Source organism: Nerophis lumbriciformis, linkage group LG18 (genome assembly GCF_033978685.3).
Source record: "Nerophis lumbriciformis linkage group LG18, RoL_Nlum_v2.1, whole genome shotgun sequence".
In the NCBI taxonomy this organism is placed as follows: domain Eukaryota; kingdom Metazoa; phylum Chordata; class Actinopteri; order Syngnathiformes; family Syngnathidae; genus Nerophis; species Nerophis lumbriciformis.
In genome coordinates, this window is record NC_084565.2 from 31,580,819 (window position 1) to 31,607,854 (window position 27,036).

General features: G+C 41.0%; 1 protein-coding gene across 1 annotated transcript in view; it reads right to left on the reverse strand.

Annotated features, from left to right (window-relative positions):
* Nucleotides 1–974: 974 nt before the first annotated feature.
* Nucleotides 975–27,036, reverse strand: part of scfd2 (sec1 family domain containing 2) — a 371,555-nt gene continuing 345,493 nt past the window's right edge. The window contains exons 9-10 of the mRNA XM_061978092.1: nucleotides 6,425–6,544; nucleotides 975–1,247 (exon numbers count right to left, since the gene is read on the reverse strand). Of these exons, the coding sequence (XP_061834076.1) occupies nucleotides 1,155–1,247; nucleotides 6,425–6,544 (213 nt within the window). The 3' untranslated portion in view covers nucleotides 975–1,154. The remainder of the gene's footprint in view (nucleotides 1,248–6,424; nucleotides 6,545–27,036) is intronic.

The window sequence follows — 27,036 nt, forward strand, 5'->3', positions numbered from 1 at the left end:
GATGTCCAGAATATTGTGGAATTTTGCGATGAAAACAGACGACTTAATAGCTGGCCACCATGCTGTCCCAAAATGTCCTCTACAATCCGTGACATCACGCGCTGACGTCATCATCCTGAGACGTTTTCAGCAGGATATTTCGCGCAAAATTTAAAGTTGTACCTTAGTAAACTAACCCGGCCGTATTGGCATGTGTTGCAATGTTAAGATTTCATCATTGATATATAAACTATCAGACTGCGTGGTCGGTAGTAGTGGGTTTCAGTAGGCCTTTAATAAGTACTTAATAATGACTAGTTAAGAGCCAATATGTTACTAATTTGCATGTTAATAAGCAACTGATTAATGGTGAATATGTTCCCCATACTAAAGTGTTACCATGTTTTTTTTACTGGTGCACAAAATGAACCGTGCATGAACATCACCTTGTTCAAAGAACAAAACCAACACAGTGCATAAACTCACAACAAATGACACACCTGCAAACCAGTCAGATGTTGCCGTATCCGTAATACGCCGATAGGGAGAAGTTTGTATTTACACGATGAGTCGGGTGTGTTTTGACCTCCGCCGAACCCCTGAGGCCGACTCACTGAACCCCTAGGGTTCGATCAAACCCAGGTTAAGAACCACTGACTTAGACTTAATCTCAGTGTCCACAAACCAATTAAAATTTAAGTCACAGCCCATCTAGGATTGAACAAAAACAAAATGAAGCATGAAGTGTGGTTACCAGTGCAGGTGCTTTTTAGGCAAGCGAGAGAGTGCTGGCTATTACTTCTGGTGTGATGTGTGGAGGTGTGACAGGATGCGAAAGAAAGGGAAGGGGGAGGGTGAGGGGTGCCGTGTGTGTTCACCTCATCAGCAGGCCTTCCTGTGTTCACACCTTCACCTCTAATGAGCTCAGATGTGATCCAAAGGGGCTAATGACGGGGCCGACGCACTGTCATGCAAACACACACAATGCAAACATGTGCCTGAAATGCTTTTATTGACACCTAATGCATCCAAAAGAAACATTGAATATTTGAGTGTTAATATACAGTCCAAAAATAAACCACCGTGTCTTCTATAAGAGGACGTCGCCGCCGACTCACAACTGTTACGGTTACACGGCGGTCCTCGTGACCTGAGAGGGGCACACGTGCGCCTCCTCAGACGCCGATGTCAGGCGCCAGTCTCTGCGAGGCGAAGAGCAGGTCGGGCATGTCGGTGGGCCTGAGCAGCCTATTGGACAGAACCAGCACCTGCACACACGACAACACACTCCATGGAATCGAAATAGGTGTCAGGTGCGACACACGTTGAGGAGAACGGGATATGGGGACCGGGCGGGAGGAATTGAGAATGTGCGACTGCTACTGCTGCTTTTGAAAGGTCTGCGAAGTGGGCAACCGACTGGAAATGTTGCAGTCAAGTAATACTTATAATAATGGGCCCCATTCAGCAATAAGTTCCTAACTTTTCCTCTTATCTTTCTTCCTAACATACATATACACATACTGTACATATACATTCACTGTATAAACATACATATATACACACTGTACATATACAACATACACTCATGCACATAATCACGTTTCATCAAACATATATTAACGTTGTTGCCCTAGGGCAGTGATCCTCAACAGGCGGACCGCGGTCCATGTCCGGACCCAGCGACGTGTCTGTCCGGACCCAGCACGAATTATAGTAAAAAATTTAAAAAATAAAAATAAAAAAATTGTTTTTTAATTTATTATTATAATTATAATTATTATAAAAAAATATAATAATTGTATTTATCTTTGAGTTATCACTAGCACAAGTCAATGTTCTTTGTTGTTTTTAGTCAAATATCTCCACGTTTCGTTTACACTTCTCCGTGTCTCACTCACTCCGTCTCTCTCTCTCTCTCTCTCTCTCTCTCAGAGAGAGAAAGAGAGAGAGACGGAGTGAGAGCGAGAGAACGCCACTCTGATTGGCTGATTCCGGGGTATGGGTTGTCATCTCTATCACAACGACGCGCTGATAGGCTGTTACCACCTGGGTCATACACATCTGCACAGTGCATGGAACCTTTCGCTGCAGGCACACAGTTGTCTCGTATCGCTACTTCGCTAACTGTTCACTCGTCAGTCACTGAATGTAAATCAAATCACAATGGCATGCTCCAAGTTGGCTCAGGCTGGTAAAAGAAAGGTGGACAGGGAAAACAGACGTTTCAAGGAAGAATGGACAGAGCAATATGTTTTCATCCTACCTACTGCAAGTACCAGACCAATGTGTCTAATATGCAACAGTGCTGTTGCTCTGGTGAAAAGTGAACATCTGAAACGTCACTATCTGAAAGAGCACCGAGAATTTGAAGAGACATTTCCTCATGATTCGGAGCTAAGAAAAAAAGAAATAATGAGGCTGAAAAAGTCATATGAAACATCAAGCAAGATTTTTGTTAAATCTATGACACAACAACAAATAGCAACAGAGTGCTCACCCAGAGTGGCATGGGTTTTGGGTTATTTATTTTTGTTTCAAAGAAAATCTTTCATTTTTTTATTGGATATTTATTTTATTTTTGTTAATTTTAAGAAAATGTTAAACTACTGCCTACCTCCTGCTACTATATAAGCTTGACCGATAATAAACGGACCCAGCCTGTTTCAAAAAAACATTTGTGGACCTTCAAGATTTGTACTTGAGGACCCCTGCCCTAGGGTAAACTGGGTATAACACATGGCACACGGACAAAGCTTAACCTATTGTTACTATAACAATCTACAAGGTTAATGTAGGTTGCTTCTCTTTCTTCCCCTCCATTTTTCTGCATTATTTTGTATCTCAAGTTATCATTACATATACAGTATGTATTGTTGCATTTGAACAACTGTATTGTTGATAATAAAGGTAAATTATTGGTATTGTTCATTATCAATAGCGCTATTTCTATTGGTATTTGTATTGCTCCATTTGTAGTGTAATAATGCTCATTGTCATTTCTGTATTATTATTTATTTCGCTAACTGCTTCTTTGCTATCACTTTTACCATCATATTTGTACATGTCGTATTTGCTGATGTTGCTCTATTGTTGTTGTTGTTGTTGTGTTTGCTGTTGTTATTTTTGTCTCTCTATCTTATCCCCTTCTTGTCCCCACAATTTCCCCCTCTGTCTTCCTTTTTTTCCTCTTTGTATCCCCTCCTGTTCCGGCCCGGCTGCACCAAATGACAATATAAATACATTTAATAAAGTCAAATACAAATAAGGCAACAAGAGAAGTATCCCACACTTCTCTTTTGTAAAGTAAATGTGAACAGCCGATATGGGCATCTACATCAACTACCGTATTTTTCGGACTATAAGTCGCAGTTTTTTTCATAGTTTGGCCGGGCTCCAGTGCGACTTATATATGTTTTTTTCCTTCTTTATCATGCATTTTCGGCAGGTGCGACTTATACTCCGGTGCGACTTATACTCCGAAAAATACGGTATATGATTTGCCTGAGAAGCTGAACAGGACAACAAAATAAAAATAAATAAATAAATAAAAAACAACAACTTTTGAGCGCTTTCTATCAGGCATGCAAAATAGTAACATTACCTGGACGCAATCTGCTACAAATACCCATTGTTTGTCCGCCAAGTTCTTAAGCCGGTGCTGATTGATTGATTGATTGAAACTTTTATTAGTAGATTGCACAGTACAGTACATATTCCGTATAATTGACCACTAATGGTAACACCCGAATAAGTTTTTCAACTTGTTTAAGTCGGGGTCCACTTAAATTGATTCATGATACAGATATATACTATCAGCATAATACAGTCATCACACAAGATAATCATCAGAGTATGTACATTGAATTATTTACATTATTTACAATCCGGGGTGTGGCATGTGGAGGGGGCTAAGTCTGCATCTGGATTTGTCGCCACGTGAAACAAAGGTACCAAAATATGGCATCGTTTGATTTTACATTAATTGGTACCCCGTAGTATCGACGGAACTCGGTCGGTACCTTTAAAAGTACAGGATTCGAGACCTATCCCTAGTTGTAAAACAGTGAGAATAAACACAACCACAATTCCTTACGAAAGGCCCAGGTGCACATTAATCTTTTGTTTCTCTTACCAAAAACATCTAAACAAAGTAGTATCGTATTTTTCGGAGTATAAGTCGCTCCGGAGTATAAGTCGCACCGGCCGAAAATGCACAATAAAGAAGGAAAAAACACATATATAAGTCGCACTGGAGTATAAGTCTCATTTTTTGGGGGGAAATGTAATTGATAAAACCCAACACCAAGAATAGACATTTGAAAGGCAATTTAAAATAAATAAAGAATAGTGAACAACAGGTTGAATAAGTGTACGTTATATGACGCATAAATAACCAACTGAGAACGTGCCTGGTATGTTAACGTAACATATTATGGTAAGAGTCATTCAAATAACTATAACATATAGAACATGCTATACGTTTACCAAACAATCTGTCACTCCTAATCGCTAAATCCCATGAAATCTTATACGTCTAGTCTCTATAGGGACGGCGTGGCGCAGTGGAAGAATGGCCGTGCGCGACCCGAGGGTCCCTGGTTCAATCCCCACCTAGTACCAACCTCGTCATGTCCGTTGTGTCCTGAGCAAGACACTTCACCCTTGCTCCTGATGGGTGCTGGTTAGCGCCTTGCATGGCAGCTCCCTCCATCAGTGTGTGAATGTGTGTGTGAATGGGTAAATGTGGAAGTAGTGTCAAAGCGCTTTGAGTACCTTGAAGGTAGAAAAGCGCTATACAAGTACAACCCATTTATCATTTATCTTACGTGAATGAGCTAAATAATATTATTTGATATTTTACGGTAATGCGTTAATAATTTCACACATAAGTCGCTCCTGAGTATAAGTCGCACCCCCGGCCAAACTATGAAAAAAACTGCGACTTATAGTCCGAAAAATACGGTACATGGATTTGCCAGAGTTAGCTACAACAAGAGCTGAAAACGTTATTTCTAGAGATGTCCGATAAATGCTTTAAAATGTAATATAGGAAATTATCGATATCGGTTTCAAAATTATCGGTATCGGTTTCAAAAAGTAAAATGTATGACTTTTTAAAACGCCGCTGTGTACACGGACGTAGGGAGAAGTGCAGAGCGCCAATAAACCTTAAATCAATCACATAATATCTACGGCTTTTCACACACACAAGTGAATGCAATCATACTTGGTCAACAGCCATACAGGTCACACTGAGGGTGGCCATATAAACAACTTTAACACTGTTACAAATCTGCGCCACACTGTGAACCCACACCAAACAAGAATGACAAACACATTTCGGGAGAACATCCGCACCGTAACACAACAGAACAAATACCCATAACCCCTTGCAGCACTAACTCTTCTGGGACGCTACAATATACAACCCCCGCCCCCCCCAACCTCAACATCCTCATGCTCTCTCAGGGAGAGCATGTCCCAAATTCCAAGCTGCTGTTTTGAGGCATGTTAAAAAAAATAATGCACTTTGTGACTTCAATAATAAATATGGCAGTGCCATGTTGGCATTTTTTTTCCATAACTTGAGTTGATTTATTTTGGAAAACTTTGTTACATTGTTTAATGCATCCAGCGGGGCATCACAACAAAATTAGGCATAATAATGTGTTAATCCCACGACTGTATATATCGGTAGATATCGGAATCGGTAATTAAGAGTTGGACAGTATCGGAATATCGGCAAAAAAGCCATTATCGGACATCTCTAGTTATTTCCTTATAAATAACGCGTTTGTCAAAGCAGAAGTTCGAAAATCATCTTCTCTGTTTCCCTCAAGCTCCTCTCCTGTGCGGACTTCCTGTCAACAGGTTGATGTCATTTGGCAAATGCCATTTCTTCATAGTCCGGCGAAGCCACTTCCTTTTATGGAAAGCGGCTGCTTTTTTATTCGGGTTATTTATTTTTTTTGTTAGTGGGTAAAGAAACAAACGAGATGATTGATTGTTTTCAATAATATCGGGGTACGATGATTTCATGTGGTTTGCACACACTTGGCACCGGGCGTGTTTGTGGTGGCGAGGTCCATGTTTCTTCGAGGACTGTGTCTACACAGTCTTGGCGTCACAAGCCATATATTAGGTGCTTGACAAAAGCTTCGAGCGAGCGCTTGTGTGTGTTTGGAGAGGAGATGTTATATAATATGTATTCAGTTTCTGTGATTATAGGCGAGAAGCTTTGATCCAGCGCTGACCTCGCATTGCCCCTAACCTCATCCTCAAAGCCTTTTATTAAAACAAACCAACATGGCCGACCTCATCCCCCCGCCTCGGCTCATCCGCACAAAACACACTCATTTACATGGAAATACATCTCATGAAGGCAATCTCTTTTGGACAGGAGCCATCTTTGTATTAAGGTCAACATTTGTTGTGCACTCACCTGAGTTCCTGGTTTTAAGGCAGCGACGGTCTCCTTGACGAGGCGGAGCTCTGAGGGCGTGACCCCTCCAACCAGGAAGAGGAAGAGGTGCGGGTTGTCACTGGGATGTGGGCGGCTCACCTGCAGGTAGGGATGGCATAGATCGGTTGGTAGGGCTTGATTCTCACCTTTGCATTCATTAGTATTCTTACATCCAGCCTTCGGACACGCCCATGGGGCCTTAGCCTTTCTACACTAAGGTTATCCAGGGTAAATCCTACACTGCAAAAAGTCAGTGTTCAAAAACAAGAAAAAAAAAATACAAAAATGAGGGGTATTTTATTTGAACTAAGCAAAATTATCTGCCAATAGAACAAGAACATTCGGCTTTTCAAGACGTTCCAAAACAAGTAAAATGAGCTAACCTCAATGAACCCAAATATACCTTAAAATAAGTATATTCTCACTAATAACAAGTGCACTTTTCTTAACAGAAAAAAAAAAAAAGATATTTTTTCTCAATATGTTGAAAAATATTCTTAAATTAAGCTCCTGTAGAACTTTGTAGTGTCTGGCCTGGTTCTGTAGGCTGTCAGTACTTTCAGTCCTTACACTGCAAAAAGTCAGTTTTCGAAAACAAGAAAAAAAAAATTACAAACATTTGGGGTATTTTATTTGAACTAAGCAAAATTATCTGCCAATAGAACAAGACATTTCGGCTGGTCAAGACTTTCCAAAACAAGTAAAACTAGTCCTAAGTGTCCCAATACTTTTGTCCAGTTTTAGTCCTAAGTGTCCCAATACTTTTGTCTAGTGGTAGTCCGAAGTGTCCCAATACTTTTGTCCAGTTTTAGTCCCAAGTGTCCCAATACTTTTTTCCAGTGTAGGTGTCCCAATACTTTTGTCCAGTGGTAGTCCGAAGTGTCCCAATACTTTTGTCCAGTTTTAGTCCTCAGTGTCCCAATACTTTTGTCTAGTGGTAGTCCGAAGTGTCCCAATACTTTTGTCCAGTGGTAGTCCTAAGTGTCCCAATACTTTTGTCCAGTTTTAGTCCTCAGTGTCCCAATACTTTTGTCAAGTGTTAGTCCCAAGTGTCCCAATACTTTTGTCCAATTTACGTCCCAAGTGTCCCAATACTTTTGTCCAGTTTTAGACGTAAGTGTCCCAATACTTTTGTCCCGGGTAGTCCAAAAAATACAAACATTTGGGGTATTTTATTTGAACTAAGCAAAATTATCTGCCAATAGAACAAGACATTTCGGCTGGTCAAGACTTTCCAAAACAAGTAAAACTAGTCCTAAGTGTCCCAATACTTTTGTCCAGTTTTAGTCCTAAGTGTCCCAATACTTTTGTCAAGTTGTAGTCCTAAGTGTCCCAATACTGTTGTCCAGTGTAGGTGTCCCAATACTTTTGTCCAGTGGTAGTCCTAAGTGTCCCAATACTTTTGTCCAGTTTTAGTCCTAAGTGTCCCAATACTTTTGTCTAGTGGTAGTCCGAAGTGTCCCAATATTTTGTCCAGTTTTAGTCCTAAGTGTCCCAATACTTTTGTCTAGTGGTAGTCCGAAGTGTCCCAATACTTTTGTCCAGTTTTAGTCCCAAGTGTCCCAATACTTTTTTCCAGTGTAGGTGTCCCAATACTTTTGTCCAGTGGTAGTCCGAAGTGTCCCAATACTTTTGTCCAGTTTTAGTCCTCAGTGTCCCAATACTTTTGTCTAGTGGTAGTCCGAAGTGTCCCAATACTTTTGTCCAGTGGTAGTCCTAAGTGTCCCAATACTTTTGTCCAGTTTTAGTCCTCAGTGTCCCAATACTTTTGTCAAGTGTTAGTCCCAAGTGTCCCAATACGTTTGTCCAATTTACGTCCCAAGTGTCCCAATACTTTTGTCCAGTTTTAGACGTAAGTGTCCCAATACTTTTGTCCCGGGTAGTCCAAAAAATACAAACATTTGGGGTATTTTATTTGAACTAAGCAAAATTATCTGCCAATAGAACAAGACATTTCGGCTGGTCAAGACTTTCCAAAACAAGTAAAACTAGTCCTAAGTGTCCCAATACTTTTGTCCAGTTTTAGTCCTAAGTGTCCCAATACTTTTGTCAAGTTGTAGTCCTAAGTGTCCCAATACTGTTGTCCAGTGTAGGTGTCCCAATACTTTTGTCCAGTGGTAGTCCTAAGTGTCCCAATACTTTTGTCCAGTTTTAGTCCTAAGTGTCCCAATACTTTTGTCTAGTGGTAGTCCGAAGTGTCCCAATATTTTGTCCAGTTTTAGTCCTAAGTGTCCCAATACTTTTGTCAAGTGTTAGTCCCAAGTGTCCCAATACTTTTGTCCAGTTTACGTCCCAAGTGTCCCAATACTTTTGTCCAGTTTACGTCCCAAGTGTCCCAATACTTTTGTCCAGTTTTAGTCCTAAGTGTCCCAATACTTTTGACCCGGATAGTCCAAAAAATACAAAAATGAGGGGTATTTTATTTGAACTAAGCAAAATTATCTGCCAATAGAACAAGACATTTTGGCTTGTCAAGACTTTCCAAAACAAGTCAAATCAGCTAAAATCAATGAACCCAAAAATAGCTTAAAATAAGTATATTCTCACTAATAACAACTGCACTTTTCTTGGTAGACCAAAAAAATTAGACCTTTCTGCTCAATATGTTGAAAAATATTCTTAAATAAGTAAATGCTCGTGCCATTATCTTGACATAATGATATGCGCTCGGCATCATGATTTTTTTTTTCATGCTTGAAGTAAGAAATTGTTACTTTAAAAAAGTAGTTTTATACTTATACTTGTAAATTTAGGGATTTCAACATCTACGGTCCATAATATCATCAAAAGATTCAGAGAATCTGGAGAAGTCACTCCACGTAAGCGGCATGGCCGGAAACCAACACTGAATGACCGTGACCTTCGATCCCTCAGACGGCACTGTATCAAAAACCGACATCAATCTCTAAAGGATATCACCACATGGGCTCAGGAACACTTCAGAAAACCACTGTCACTAAATACAGTTGGTCGCTACATCTGCAAGTGCAAGTTAAAGCTCTACTATGCAAAGCGAAAGCCATTTATCAACAACACCCAGAAACGCCGCCGGCTTCTCTGGGCCCGAGATCATCTAAGATGGACTCATGCAAAGTGGAAATGTGTTCTGTGGTCTGACGAGTCCACATTTCAAGTTGTTTTTGGAAATATTCGACATCGTGTCATCCGGACCAAAGGGGAAGCGAACCATTCAGACTGTTATCGACGCAAAGTTCAAAAGCCAGCATCTGTGATGGTATGGGGGTGTATTAGTGCCCAAGGCATGGATAACTTACACATCTGTGAAGGCACCATTAATGCTGAATGCTTATTTTCTGTCTGGTAAGATAATTCTTCTCACTAAGCAGGTTTTATGTTAGAGTGTTTTACTTGTTTTAAGTGTTTTGGTCCTAAATGATCTCAGTAAGATATTACAGCTTGTTGCTGAGATTTGATGACCTATATTGAGTAAAACATGCTTGAAACTAGAATATCAACTGTTGCAAAGCTGTGTCATCAACACTCACAAGTATAAAACTACTTTTTTAAAGTAATAATTTCTTACTTCAAGCATGAAAAAAAAATCATGATGCCGAGTGCATATCATTATGTCAAGATAATGGCACTAGTACATATTAACCTACCTAATGTTCGTACATCCACACGCACATTCAATATACAAACATACACATACACATACTGTACATATACATTCACTGTACAAACACATATACACATTCTGTACATATACATTCATTGTACAAACACATATACACATTCTGTACATATACAAGTACATATGCATACTTACACTCATGCACATAATCACGTTTCATCAAACATATATTAACGTTGTTGCCCAAGGGTAAACTGGGTGTAACACATGGCACACTGACAAAGCTTAACCTATTGTGACTATAACAATCTACAAGGTTAATGTAGGTTGCTTCTCTTTCTCTCCCTCCATTTTTCTGCATTCTTTCGTATCTCAAGTTATCATTACGTATATGTATTGTTGCATTTGAACAACTGTATTGTTGATAATAAAGGTAAATTATTGGTATTGTTCATTATCAATAGCGCTATTTCTATTGGTATTTGTATTGATCCATTTGTAGTGTAATAATGCTCATTGTCATTTCTGTATTATTTTTTATTTTTCGCTAACTGCTTATTTGCTATTACTTTTACCATCATATTTGTACATGTCATATTTGCTGATGTTGCTCTATTGTTGTTGTTGTTGTGTTTGCTGTTGTTGTTTTTGTCTCTCTGTCTAATCCCCCTCTTGTCCCCACAATTTCCCCCTCTGTCTTCTTTTTTTTTCTCTTTCTATCCCCTCCTGCTCCGGCCCGGCTGCACTAAATGATAATATAAATACATTTAATAAAGTCAAATACAAATAAGGCAACAAGAGAAGTATCCTACACTTCTCTTTTGTAAAGTAAATCTGAACAGCCGACATGGGCATCTACATCAACTATATGATTTGCCTGAGAAGCTGGACAGGACACAAAAAAAAACAAAAAACAAAAAAACAAAAAAAAAGATAATGGCACTAGCATTTGCTTAATTTAAGAATATTTTTCAACATATTGAACAAAAAGGTCTCATTTTTGTTCTACCAAGAAAAATGCACTTGTTATTAGTGAGAATATACTTATTTTAAGGTATTTTTGGGTTCATTGAGGTTAGCTAATTTGACTTGTTTTGGAAAGTCTTGACAAGCCGAATTTTCTTGTTCTATCGGCAGATAATTTTGCTTAGTTCAAATAAAATACCCCTAATTTTTGTATTTTTTTTTCTTGTTTTTGAACACTGACTTTTTGCAATGTAGTCACCTCAAGTGTTGCTTTATGTGCAAGTTCTTAAATTAAATGTAACTTATCTGAACAATATCCAGTGTTGTGGTATTTCAATGAACTGGAATCCAATGTGCTGTGGGGGCCCTATTGTAGTGAATCACACCTGAGCCGTCATAAATTAATCAAATCTTTAATGGACACTTGAAAGTAAACAATGTGATAAAGAACATTTAACATCAATCAAATCTAGGGATCTAGATATCTGGTCAGGACACTCCTCACTCTTTTGCCTTCACCTTCATTGTCCATTCGTTTTTGGTGACTTTATATACTCTGGGCCTAGACGTTGAGTCCGCGACATACATGGCGGACAATAACTGATACAGTCTGCTTTGCCAGTCCAGATGCATTCGATGTTTTGCGTAGTCTTCCTTCGACGGCCAGGTGATACAAAGCACACGCTACCCTTAAGTTTTTCGGTAAGTAGAATCACAGCTGACCTGGACATTCGAGAGTTCTTTTGCCGTCTGAAAAGTGTTGTATAGGGACGGCGTGGCGCAGTGGGAAAGTGGCCGTGCGCAACCCAAGGGTCCCTGGTTCAATCCCCACCTAGTACCAACCTCGTCATATCCGTTGTGTCCTGAACAAGACACTTCACCCTTGCTCCTGATGGGTGCTGGTTAGCGCCTTACATGGCAGCTCCCTCCATCAGTGTGTGAATGTGTGTGTGAATGGGTAAATGTGGAAGTAGTGTCAAAGCGCTTTGAGTACCTTGAAGGTAGAAAAGCGCTATACAAGTACAACCCATTTATTATTTATTAAATAACAGTAATCGCTTTCTTTTAAAGGGGAACATTATCACCAGACCTATGTAAGCGTCAATATATACCTTGATGTTGCAGAAAAAAGACCATATATTTTTTTAACCGATTTCCGAACTCTAAATGGGTGAATTTTGGCGAATTAAACGCCTTTCTATTATTAGCTCTCGGAGCGATGACGTCACAACGTGCCGTCACATCGGGAAGCAATCCGCCATTTTCTCAAACACCGAGTCAAATCAGCTCTGTTATTTTCCGTTTTTGTGATTGTTTTCCGTACCTTGGAGACATCATGCCTCGTCGGTGTGTTGTCGGAGGGTGTAACAACACGAACAGGGACGGATTCAAGTTGCACCAGTGGCCCAAAGATGCGAAAGTGGCAAGAAATTGGACTTTTGTTCCGCACACTTTACCGACGAAAGCTACGCTACGACAGAGATGGCAAGAATGTGTGGATATCCTGCGACACTCAAAGCAGATGCATTTCCAACGATAAAGTCAAAGAAATCTGCCGCCAGACCCCCATTGAATCTGCCGGAGTGTGTGAGCAATTCAGAGACAAAGGACCTCGGTAGCACGGCAAGCAATGGCGGCAGTTTGTTCCCGCAGACGAGCGAGCTAAACCCCCTGGATGTCTTGGCTCACACCGTCCCTTATGACACCGAAGATGATCAAGAGAAGAATATCGACCCTAGCTTCCCTGGCCTGCTGACATCAACTCCAAAACTGGACAGATCAGCTTTCAGGAAAAGAGAGCGGATGAGGGTATGTCTACAGAATATATTAATTGATGAAAATTGGGCTGTCTGCACTCTCAAAGTGCATGTTGTTGCCAAATGTATTTCATATGCTGTAAACCTAGTTCATAGTTGTTAGTTTCCTTTAATGCCAAAAAAACACATACCAATCGTTGGTTAGAAGGTGATCGCCAAATTCGTCCTCGCTTTCTCCCGTGTCGCTGGCTGTCGTGTCGTTTTCGTCGGTTTCGCTTGCATACGGTTCAAACCGATATGGCTCAATAGCTTCAGTTTCTTCTTCAATTTCGTTTTCGCTACCTGCCTCCACACTACAACCATCCGTTTCAATACATGCGTAATCTGTTGAATCGCTTAAGCCGCTGAAATCCGAGTCTGAATCCGAGCTAATGTCGCTATAGCTTGCTGTTCTATGCGCCATGTTTGTTTGTATTGGCATCACTATGTGACGTCACAGGAAAATGGACGGGTGTATATAACGATGGTTAAAATCAGGCACTTTGAAGCTTTTTTTAGGGATATTGCGTGATGGGTAAAATTTTGAAAAAAACTTCGAAAAATAAAATAAGCCACTGGGAACTGATTTTTAATGGTTTTAACCCTTCTGAAATTGTGATAATGTTCCCCTTTAAGGTATTCATGTGTGATTTCCACAAGCGTCTGTACATGTAGAAGAATGAGAAACACGGGCATGTTTGGGTGACTCGCCAAAATATTTCTAGTGGTTAGCTCCGAGTTACGAAACCGCTTTATTATGAAGCTGGCTGTAGCGCGTTCTTTCTGACGTCACTTCCTGTGTGGGGCGCGGTCTTTCTGGCGTCACTTCCTCTCCGAACTCAGTTTGTAAACGATCAATGAGTCCATACAAAGCTAAGAGCCGGAGATTCAAGAAATACACGGCGCACTTACCCGTGTAAAAAAAATATTCAAGGAAGGGAACCTTAAACGCTGGTTTAGTGTGGCTGAAACAGGGCTTAGGTTAAATAATTATTAGTTTAAGGAGTTATCCGGCTTAGTGTAGACAGGGCCTAAGATCGGCAAAAGTGCTTACATTGTGAATGAAGTCAGGTTAATTACTGAGGCGGACTTTGCTGTGACGCCTTTTTTTCCTAGGGTTGTGTGAAAATACTGGAACATGACGTTTTACTAACACTTGAGAATGTCATTGAAGTCTTTGAAAAAAACACTTTACATCTTAAAAGATTGTATCAAAGTCGGAAGTGCTTGTCATGGGGAAGTGTGTTGCCATGGTGATGTAGTGCAGTGTTTCTTAACCAAAGGCCCATTGTTCAGAGGGTTGTATAGAGTATGGCCAACTCGGTTTCAAAGTTCACTCCAGTTTCAGTTCATTTTGAACATGCATACAATACAACTACAATGTAATGCATCACATTTGTCCAGTTGTCTCATTACAGCATGTCCGAAAAGGAGTGGGAAGAAGTAGATCTTATTTATTCCTATCGCCTTTCATATCATAGCAGTCTTAACCCATTTCCTTGTTCTCTGTAACAGAACAGTGAATACATAAATATTAAATAAATATACCATAAGTAAGTAAACAACTATTAAATACATAATTAATCATTGTCTATTTTTTTTTCAATATACTTATAATTGTTCTTGTTTGTACTTTGTGAACACTTGTAGTTTGAACAGTATTTTTAAAAGTGAATTTTATTAGTGCTTTGTTTGATTTCTTTGCTTAATCCATTCCATAATTTAATTCCACATACAGATCCATCAGATTGCCAAATGGAAAAGCGTGACCACTCCAGAGAAGGCGTCTCCACTGCTCTAGAGTCCAGCGGCGACGTGCTTTACACCACTGCCACCATTCTAGATTGTACCTATTGTCATGACTGGTTTTATTGATTATTGACTATTTTATTGATTATGGGACAAGCAGTACAAAATGGATGGATGGTACTTTTCCGTCACTTATTGTTTGTCTTTGGTACACTAATGTGTATATTATAGGCCATTGCTTCTTTGTTTTATTTTTGCAAAAATATTAGGGATGTCCGATAATGGCTTTTTTGCCGATATCCGATATTCCGATATTGTCCATCTTTTTAATTACCGATACCGATACCAACCGATACCGATATATACAGTCGTGGAATTAACACATTATTATGCCTAATTTGCACAACCAGGTATGGTGAAGATAAGGTCCTTTTTAAAAAAAATAAAAAAATAAAATAAGATAAATAAATTAAAAACATTTTCTTGAATAAAAAAGAAAGTAAAACAATATAAAAACAGTTACATAGAAACTAGTAATTAATGAAAATGAGCAAAATTAACTGTTAAAGGTTAGTACTATTAGTGGACCAGCAGCACGCACAATCATGTGTGCTTACGGACTGTATCCCCTGCAGACTGTATTGATATATATTGATATATAATGTAGGAACCAGAATATTAATAACAGAAAGAAACAACCCTTTTGTGCGAATCAGTGTAAATGGGGGAGGGAGGTTTTTTGGGTTGGTGCACGAATTGTAAGTGTATCTTGTGTTTTTTATGTTGATTTTATAAAAAAACCAACAAAAAACCCCCGACACCGATAATAAAAAAAACCGATACCAATAATTTCCGATATTACATTTTAAAGCATTTATCGGACATCTATAAAAAAAAAATATATATATTTTTATATTGCTCTTTTTATCTTTGGTATGAACATTATTATGTAAACTGAAAGTTATTGTTTTTTTTTGTTTTTTGTTGTGGCTATTTTTGTATGACAACATTTTATTATTGATCATGTTGTACTGCATTGTAATCCTTTGTTTTGTGATTGTGTGATGTTTTTTGCCTGGACCCCAGGAGGAATAGTCTCCACTGCGGTGTAGACTAATGGGGATCCTTAATAAACTAAACTAAACTAAACTAAACTGCATCCGACACTTTGCATTGGACTTGGTGATGTATGGCTTAGATGCAGCTGTTCGGCCATTGAAACCCATTCCATGAAGCTATCTGCGTACTGTACGTGGGCTAACTTGAAGGTCACATGAAGTTTGGAGCTCTGTAGCAACTGACTGTGCAGAAAGTCGGCGACCTCTTTGCACTATGCCAGTGGTTCTTAACCTTGTTGTAGGTGCCGAACCCCACCAGTTTCATATGCGCATTCACCGAACCCTTCTTTAGTGAAAAATAAAATGTTTTTTTTTTTCAAATTCGAGACAAAGTTATATGTTGTTGGTAACACTTTAGTATGGAGAACATATTCTAAGTAACAAAGACTTAATTTAGAGTTTTTTGGACACTAGTGGAACATATTCTAGGTAACAAAGACTTCATTTAGAGTTATTTGGTTAGGGTTAGGGCCAGGGTTAGAGGGTTAGGGTTATAATAAGGCCATGCTGAATAAGGCATTAATAAGTACTTAATAATGACTAGTTAAGAGCCAATATGTTACTAATTTGCATGTTAATAAGCAACTCATTAATGGTGAATATGTTCCCCATACTAAAGTGTTACTATGTTTTTTTAACTGGTGCACAAAATGAACCGTGCATGAACATCACCTTGTTCAAACAACAAAACCAACACAGTGCATAAACTCACAACAAATTACACACCTGCAAATCAGTGTGACTTCTGCTGTTGCCGTATCCGTAATACGCCGATAGGGAAAAGTTTTTATTTACACGATGAGTCGGGTGTGTCTTGACCTCCGCTGAACCCCTGAGCCCGACTCACCGAACCCCTAAGGTTCGATCGAACCCAGGTTAAGAACCACTGTATGCGCTTCAGCATCCGCTGACCCCTCTCTGTCGGTTTACGTGGCCTACCACTTGGTGGCTGAGTTGCTGTTGTTCCCAAACTCTTCCATTTTCTTATAATAAAGCCGACGGTTGACTTTGGAATATTTAGGAGCGAGGAAATTTCCCGACCGGATTTGTTGCACAGGTGGCATCCTATGACAGTTCCACGCCGGAAATCACTGAGAGCGGCCCATTCTTTCACAAATATTTGTAGAAACAGTCTCCAAAGCCTAAGTGCTTGGTTTTATAAACCTGTGGCCGGGCCAAGTGATTAGGACACTTGATTCTGATCATTTGGATGGGTGGCCAAATACTTTTGGCAATATAGTGTATGTTTGCTCACATGCATGGACCGTAGTCAAGTTATAGAATAGCTGCGCCCACCAGTTTTAAGTTAAGTCCCGTGCCCGGGAATAATTTTTGGTGATTTAACCCCCAATTCCAACCTTGGATGCTGAGTGCCAAGCAGGGAGGTAATGGGTCCCATTTTTATAGTACCATACCAACTTTATTTATAAAGCCCTTTAAAGACAAGCACAGTTGAAAAACAAAGGGCTGTACACCACAAAGAAATGGAGGCAAAGGACAGACTAAAAAATAACATTTAAAACAGAAATAAAAATACACATTTAAAAAGCAAATATAAATTACCCTAAGAACAGTTTGTTAGATAAAAACAGTTTAAAAGTTAAAAACAGTTAAAAAAGTTAAAAGCTAAAAACAGTTCAAAGTCTCATGCTGGGTTAAAAGCCAGTGAATAAAAATGGGTTTTAAGAAGGGTCTTAAAAATAGCCAAAGAAGGGGCCTGTCTCACATGGAGAGGGAGATCGTTCCAGAGTTTGGGACCCGCAACAGAGAAAGCTCTGTCCCCTCTGAGCTTGCGCTTTGTTTTGGGTACCTCCAGGATCAGCTGATCAGCTGACCTGAGGGACCGGGTGGGGGCATAGAGATGGAGCAGCTCAGAGAGGTATGGTGGGGCAAGACCACGTAAGGATTTAAAAACGAGTAAAATAATTTTAGTTATAGTCTTTGGTATGACTCGGCCGGGGTTTGAACTCACAACCTACCGATCTCAGGGCGGACACTCTAACCACTAGGCCACTGAGTAGGTAATAGAAGGATGGATTAATGGATTATTACACACCAGGGCAAAACAGAAACAGAAACGACGACTCAGAATAAGCCACTGCATAATGAGGGGACACTGAAGGTCTCTAAAATACTTGCAATAAGTGGGCTTAAGGTGGTAAGACACATTTTGTTGCTCGTCTTTCACTCCTCCCTGCCTTATTTATGTGGATGGGGATAAGCGAACCTGCGAGCGGCATGCTTAACCGCAGCTGCCCCCTGAGGCTGCTTCGCCTCCAAAGCCAGTCGTCTTCACACCCTAGTGTCACGGCGGGCAACACGTGGACACGTAAGCAGGTCTCCACGCCCCCCTTCTCATTTTACCCACACAGATACACACGGGGATGCGGTCACAGACATTCAACAACATGATGTGTATTGTCAGTTTGAACAGTGGGGGTGCGGCTTCCGTGTCTGCCGCGTGTGATTGGCTCGGGCAGAGATGCAGGGGGCGGAGGGTGCGGCTGGCGTACCCGAGGAAGCCAGGGTGGCTGTACACGTGTACGCGGCAGCCGGCGGGAGCGAAGCATGTCAGGGATGAGTCGACATGTGTTGCCGTTGTCTCCTGCTCGCATGCTGTGTTTGGTGTTTTGGTAAACGTGTTTTCCTGACGAGGTGACGTTCATGTGCGGGAAAAATCAGCGTGAGTCGGGCCATGTGTCTGGCCACGGGACACACAAGGGGAGGGGCTTATGGAAGGATGTTTTTTTTTCTGCATCTACACCCACCAATCACAACATTAGGTACACACAGAGATACAATACAAGAGCTGTATTAAAAATCTTCCATTACAAATTAAGTATTATGATACACACTTTTGACTAACACTACCAGACATATGACTTTACTAATGTGATTACTTAATTACTTTGAAATCGAGTTCCGTCCCCTTTGGCGCCCTCAACACACCAGACATAGAGGACCTCAATTAGTTTCAGCTTTGGAACACTCTTCTCTGCTACAGCTACACTTACAGAAGTGTACCGTATTTTTCGAACCATAAGACGCACCGGATTATAAGGCGCACTGCCGATGAGCGGGTCTATCCATCCATCCATCCATCCATCCATCCATCTTCTTCCGCTTATCCGAGGTCGGGTCGCGGGGGCAGTAGCCTAAGCAGGGAAGCCCAGACTTCCCTCTCCCCAGCCACTTCGTCCAGTTCTTCCTGTGGGACCCCGAGGCGTTCCCAGGCCAGCCGGGAGACATAGTCTTCCCAACGTGTCCTGGGTCTTCCCCGCGGTTCTAGTCAGGTTTAATTTCAAACAAAAGGCGCACCGGATTATAAGGCGCATTGTTAGTATCCATCCATCCATCCATCCATCTTCTTCCGCTTATCCGAGGTCGGGTCGCGGGGGCAGCAGCCTAAGCAGAGAAGCCCAGACTTCCCTCTCCCCAGCCACTTCGTCCAGCTCCTCCCGGGGGATCCCAAGGCGTTCCCAGGCCAGCCGGGAGACATAGTCTTCCCAACGTGTCCTGGGTCTTCCTCGTGGCCTCCTACCAGTCGGACGTGCCCTAAACACCTCCCTAGGGAGGCGCTCGGGTGGCATCCTGACCAGATGCCCGAACCACCTCATCTGCATTGTTAGTATTTTTTTCTAAATGTAAAAGACTTCCTTGTGGTCTACATAACATGTAATGGTAGTTCTTTGGTCAAAATGTTGCATAGATGATGTTTTACAGATCATCTTCCAAGTCGCTTTCTGACAGTCGCTTCAGGATGCGCCGTTTTGTGGGCGGTCTTATTTATGTGGGGCGTCTTTTCTCCGTCATCTTTGTTGTAGCGGTGTAGCGTGCAAGGACGGGAGTGGAAGAAGTGTCAAAAGATGGAGCTAACTGTTTTAATGACATTCAGACTTTACTTCAATCAATAACGGAGCTGAATCTCCTCATCCGTGGCTCACTATTGCAACGACGCCGGAAATGTGTCCCGTGAAAAAACGTCCGACCGGAACTCTCTAATAACTAAAGATCCTTGGGTGAATAATGTAAACTCACTACACCGGTATGTTTTAGCGCTTTCATGGCGAGTTTACTGACGGATATAAATAAGAACTTTTCACTACTTTATATTAGAAATGGCAACAGCGGAGGATGAATGTCACATAACAAGAAGATAGAGAAAAAGACTACAGTGTTGTCACAGACTACAAATTTTCAGGACTTATGCAGATCCCAAATACAGATCAACAGGTACCAGAAGGTAAGAAAAGTTGCTTTTGCATTATGGATGGGGTACTTGCTGTCCGGGGTCGGGACCCGGGGTGGACCGCTCGCCTGTGTATCGGTTGGGAACATCTCTGCACTGCTGACCCGTCTCCGCTCGGGATGGTTTCCTGCTGACCCCACTGTGGACTGGACTCTTACTGTTATGCTGGATCCACTATGGACTGTACTCTCACAATATTATGTTAGACCCACTCGACATCCATTGCATTTGGTCTCCCTGGGGGGGGGGGGGGGGGGGGGGGGGGGGGGGGGGGGTTTACCCACATATGCGGTCCTCTCCAAGGTTTCTCATAGTCATTCACATCGACGTCCCACTGGGGTGCGTTTTTCCTTGCTCTTATGTGGGCTCTGTACCGAGGATGTCGTTGTGGCTTGTGCAGCCCTTTGAGACACTTGTGATTTAGGGCTATATAAATAAACATTGATTGATATTGCAAAACAAAATGCCAGATAATATGTCTTACCTGATACACACACCAAAATAATACTCCTATGTTGAAGCACAGTACAATCCATCAAGCGATGCGGCTTCATAGCTTACCAAAGTCGTACTAAAACATTTTGATTAGAGATGTCCGATAATGGCTTTTTTGCCGATATCCGATATTCCGATATTGTCCAACTCTTAATTACCGATTCCGATATCAACCTATACCGATATATACAGTCAAGGAATTAACACATTATTATGCCTAATTTTGTTGTGATGCCCCGCTGGATGCATTAAACAATGTAACAAGGTTTTCCAAAATAAATCAACTCAAGTTATGGAAAAAAATGCCAACATGGCACTGCCATATTTATTATTGAAGTCACAAAGTGTGTGTGTGTGTGTGTGTGGGGTGGTATATTGTAGCGTCCCGGAAGAGTTAGTGCTGCGAGGGGTTCTGGGTATTTGTTCTGTTGTGTTTATGTTGTGTTACGGTGCGGATGTTCTCCCGAAATGTGTTTGTCATTCTTGTTTGGTGTGGGTTCACAGTGTGGCGCATATTTGTAACAGTGTTAAAGTTGTTTATACGGCCACCCTCAGTGTGACCTGTATGGCTGTTGACCAAGTATGTTTGCATACACTTGTGTGTGTGAAAAGCCGTAAGTATTATGTGATTGGGCTAGCAAATGCAGTGCCTTTAAGGCACGCCCCCAATATTGTTGTCTGGGTGGAAATCGGGAGAAATTCGGGAGAATGGTTGCCCCGGGAGATTTTCGGGAGGGGCACTGAAATTCGGGAGTCTCCCGAGAAAATCGGGAGGGTTGGCAAGTATGACTGGGAGACGCAACTGCTCTGTACTTCTCCCTACATCCGTGTACCACTCCGTCCAGAGGCGTTTTAAAAAGTCAGAAATTGTACTTTTTGAAACCGATACCGATAATTTCCGATATTACATTTTAAAGCATTTATCGGCCGATAATATCGGCAGTCCAATATTATCGGACTTCTCTAATTTTGATGGATTTCTTTGAGCGCCGTGTGTAATGTTCTATATTTTAAATGGAACATGTAACATTTTGGTGTTGTTTACTTGAGTCATTGCAGTCTACTCGTATCTCTGATGTGTGACTGCCATCTACTGGTCACACTTATCATTTCACCATGTACCAAATAAAATAGCTTCGAGGTGGGTAAGCACAACCAAAATTATTCCGTACATCAGGCGTACCGGGTTATAAGGCGCACAGTCAAGTTTTGAGAAATGAACGAATTTTAAATGCGCTTTATAGTCCGAAAAATACGGTAAATCCAAGCATTAAAATCCACCAAGCCGACGTGACCCTGGTAAAACAAACACCCAAATTGTAGGGCTGCATTTGAATGATTTTAATAGTCAACTAGTCAGCGGTTTATATTTCGATTAGTTGACTAGTCAAACACATGATCTGCTGTACACGTGTAAGTTTGACTCTTTTTTTAAAAACTATCATAGTAAATTCAACTGCAACAAAATAAATAGTTTTATGTTAATACACAAAGTATTTAATCACAGTGCAAAAAAAAAGCAACAGACTTGGGGCCTGATTTACTAAGCTCCGTATACCTGTGCAAAAAAATAAAACAGCGTGTACTATGAGTGGGCGTGTTGCGTGTGATCTACTAACACTGTGGTGCAGACCGCCTTATTTAAATGAGGATTTTGCGTGCATACGGGGCTTTTACCCAGGGGCCGATCATTTTCTGCACGTTCATGTTATCATGCTCCTACCTGTGTGCTATAATCTGCAACACTTTTTCCGAAACACAGAAACACATTTGACACTTTCTTTCACTTTTACATTCTGTGCGCCAGGCTGTGAATCGCTTCACGCATTTGTGCGTCTGGAATGACTAATATGCAAGAAAATGCATAATAAAAGACATTTTCATGTAGGAGGTTTATTATAGTAATATAATTCCTGAATAAATAAACGAACAACTTGAAAAAACCCCGCCAGCAGACACCAAAACGCATCAATTGAAGTAATTTGAATCAGACCAATAAGTCATCCAGCAGCAATAAAATTATAAAATTAAATTGCTGATTAGACGATATATCGAATATTTTTATTTCTGACCACCCACTCAAATGTTGAAACACACAGATTCTTGTCAGTTCATCGCCTGTCTATTCATCGTGTGTGTATAACTGTCAGTTTGCACGTCCTTCTGACACATGCTAAATAAAACGCTATAAGTGCTCGAATAAATCACATAGCGCGTGCTAAATAATTATACTTGCATTTTCTCCTCCCAGTATTGCGGTCATTCTGATGACCAGCATGTATTCTGCATTTTAATAAAGGCAGAGACGTAAAATGGATGGCACGCCTTTTTCTGCTCACTTAACAGACGGTACAGCTCGGTTGGTAGAGTGGCATTGCCAGCAACTTGAGGATTCCGGGTTCGATCCCCGCTTTTGTCATCCTCGTCACTGCTGTTGTGTCTTTGGGCAAGACACTTCACCCACCTGCTCCCAGTGCCACCCACACTGGTTTAAAAATGTAACTTCGATATTTGGTTTCACTATGTAAAGCGCTTTGCATCAATAGAGAAAAGCGCTATATAAATATAATCCACTTTGCACACGCTTAGTAGATCAGCTTTGCGTGTGCTATTAGGTTTGCACGTGTTTTACTACAGGCAAACATTTAGTAAATCAGGCAAGAAGTCCTATAAATATGACATTCGGTGCAAAAAAGTATGTTGATCCAGTACTGTTAGTTATTTAGCTGCGAAAATGTACCTATAGGAATAAAATAGGACCGTACTTTTCGGACTATAAGGCGCACTTAAAATCCTTTCATTTTCTCAAAACTCGACAGTGCGCCTTATAACCCGGTGCGCCTAATGAATGGAATCATTTTTGGTTGTGCTTACTGACCTCGAAGCTATTTTATTTAGTACATGGTGACATTCTAAGTGTGACAAGTAGATGGCAGTCACATATAAGAGATACGTGTAGACTGAAATATGATGGCAATATGACTCAAGTAAACACCAAAATGTTATATGTTCCATTGAAAATATAGAACATTACGCTAAAAAATCTATCAAAAAGTTTTAGTACGACTTTGGTAAGCTATGAAGCCGCAGCGCTTGATGGATTGTACTGTGCTTCAACATACGAGTATTATTTTGGTGTGTGTATAAGGTAAGACATATAATCTGGCATTTTGTTTCACAATATTATGCAAAAAAATGTTTTCTTACCTTCTGGTACCTGCTGATCTGTATTTGGGATCTGCATAAGTCCTGAAAATGTGTGTGTATTTTAGGCTTCATATTGCGCCACACATTTTCAATGGGAGACAGGTCTGGACTACAGGCAGGCCAGTCTAGTACCCGCACTCTTTTACTATGAAGCCACACTGTTGTAACACGTGGCTTGGCATTGTCTTGCTGAAATAAGCAGGGGCGTCCATGATAACATTGCTTGGATGGCAACATAAGTTGCTCCAAAACCTGTATGTACCTTTCAGCATTAATGGTGCCTTCACAGATGTGTAAGTTACCCATGCCTTGGGCACTAATACACCCCCATACCATCACAGATGCTGGCTTTTCAACTTTGGGCCTATAACAATCCGGATGCTTCTTTTCCTCTTTTTTCCGGACGACACGACGTCCACAGTTTCCAAAAACAACTGGAAATGTGGACTTGCATCAGTCCATCTTAGATGAGCTCGGGCCCAGCGAATCCGGCGGCTTTTCTGGGTGTTGTTGATAAATGACTTTCACTTAAAGTTAAAGTTAAAGTACCAATGATTGTCACACACACACTAGGTGTGGTGAAATTTGTCCTCTGCATTTGACCCATCCCCTTGATCACCCCCTGGGAGGTGAGGGGAGCAGTGGGCAGCAGCGGTGCCGCGCCCGGGAATCATTTTTGGTGATTTAACCCCCAATTTCAACCCTTGATGCTGAGTGCCAAGCAGGGAGGTAATGGGTCCCATTTTTTATAGTCTTTGGTATGACTCGGCCGGGGTTTGAACCCACAACCTACCGATCTCAGGGCGGACACTCTAACCACTAGGCCACTGAGTAGGTTACTTTGCATAGTAAAGTTTTAACTTGCACTTACAGGGACGGCGTGGCGCAGTGGAAGAATGGCCGTGCGCGGCCCGAGGGTCCCTGGTTCAATCCCCACCTAGTTCCAACCTCGTCATGTCCGTTGTGTCCTGAGCAAGACACTTCACCCTTGCTCCTGATGGGTGCTGGTTAGCGCCTTGCATGGCAGCTCCCTCCATCAGTGTGTGAATGTGTGTGTGAATGGGTAAATGTGGAAGTAGTGTCAAAGCGCTTTGAGTACCTTGAAGGTAGAAAAGCGCTATACAAGTACAACCCATTTATCATTTATTTACAGATGTAGCAACGAACTGTAGTTACTGACAGTGGCTTTCCAAAGTGTTCCTGAGCCCAAGTGGTGATATCCTTTAAACATTGATGTCGGTTTTTGTTGCGGTACTGCCTGAGGGATCTAAGGTCCGTAAAATCATCGCTTTTGTGCAGTGATTTCTCCAGATTCTCTGAACCTTTTGATGATATTACGGACTGTAGATGGTAAATTCCTTGCAATAGCTGGTTGAGAAATGTTGTTCTTAAACTGTTTGACAATTTGCTCACGCATTTGTTCACAAAGTGGCGACCCTCGCCCCATCCTTGTTTGTGAATGACTGAGCATTTCATGGAAGCTGCTTTTATACCCAATCATGGCACCCACCTGTTCAGAATTAGCCTGTTCACCTGTGGGATGTTCCAAATAAGTGTTTGATGAGCATTCCTCAACTTTCTCAGTCTTTTTTGCCACTTGTGCCAGCTTTTGTGAAACATCTTGCAGGCATCAAATTCCAAATATTTGCAATAAAGTTTTCCAGTTCGAATGTTAAATATCTTGTCTTTGCAGTCTATTCAATTGAATACAAGTTGAAAAGGATTTGCAAATCATTGTATTCTGTTTTTATTTACGATTTACACAACGTGCCAACTTCACTGGTTTTGGGTTTTGTGTAAGGCCGCGGCACGTTGAAAAGGATACTTGAAAAAGCAACATGAAATAAATAAATCTGTCAACGTTAGCCACTATTATGAAGGCAAGTGGGATCAATAATAAGAAAAGATGGCGTCGTTTGTGGTTAGTTTTCATGTAACAGTTTGCTATTTTCCACAAAAAAATGAGTAGCCGTACATGGTTGTCGTAGGACAGTGACGTCATTGTGGTTTGAACGTAAAAACCAAACAAAAGTGTGGAACATTGTGGCATTAAGGCAACATGAAGAAACCATTAGGCGGTAGAGGGAGAATCTCATACTGTGCTTCATAGGTGGAAATGTAAAATGCAGCGTTGTTAAGTGAGGACTGCAGAATGAGTCAAAAGTCTTGCACACGAAGCACTTAAGATCCCGACAAACACATTTACTCAGAGATGACAGCTGCTCCCCCGGCTTCTATTATGGTATAGACCAGTGGTTAAAATAAGTGGAGCACATATCTGCCCATATACATACACTAAGTTGGCTTTCATAGTCCGTCTGTGCTGGTGGCGTTGGCGGCGGCCAGGTCTCCTCATTTGAGTAAAATCAGGCCACGGTTATGTAAGCCGTCTAATTCGTGCTCCCCAAGGGTAACGATCACTCTAAGCAGGCCCAGATGTGGGATAAACACACTTTGGATGGCTGATATTTATTTCCCACAAGGCCACAGATACATGTGTATTGCAGGAAAACATTTGGGCAAAAATATTAACATAACCCACAACTCGAGGTCTGTGTACCCGAGCCTCCCACTCTTGTTCGGAGATGCTGACAAACCAACAAAATTGACTGTTTGCTCATTTCACACAGAACCCAGTGAGACGAGACATTGCCGTAAGAGAAAATCCCCCCAATTAGCATCTACAAAACCCAAAACCAGTGAAGTTGGCACGTTGTGTAAATGGTAAATAAAAACATTTGCTAATCCTTTTCAACCTACATTCAATTGAACAGACTGCAAAGACAAGATACTCAATGTCCGAACTGGAAAACTTTGTTATTTTTTTCAAATATTGGCTCATTTGGAATTTGATGGCTGCAACATGTTTCAAAAAAGCTGTCACAAGTGGCAAAAAAGACTGAGAAAGTTGAGGAATGTTGCTTTTTCAAATATCCTTTTCAATGTGCTGCGGCCTTTCTGAAATACAAAACCCAAAACCAGTGAAGTTGGCACGTTGTGTAAATGGTAAATAAAAACAGAATACAATGATTTGCAAATCCCTTTCAACCTGAATAGACTGCAAAGACAAGAAAGTTAATGTTCGAACTGGAAAACGTTATTTTTTGCAAATATTTGGAATTTGATGGCTGCAACATGTTTCAAAAAAGCTGTCACAAGTGGCAAAAAAGACTGAGAACGTTGAGGAATGTTGCTTTTTCAAATATCCTTTTCAATGTGCTGCGGCCTTTCTGAAATACAAAACCAGTGAAGTTGGCACGTTGTGTAAATGGTAAATAAAAACAGAATACAATGATTTGCAAATCCCTTTCAACCTATATTCAATTGAATAGACTGCAAAGAGAAGATACTTAACGTTCGAACTGGCAAACGTTTTTATTTTTTGCAAATATTTGGAATTTGATGCCTGCAAGATG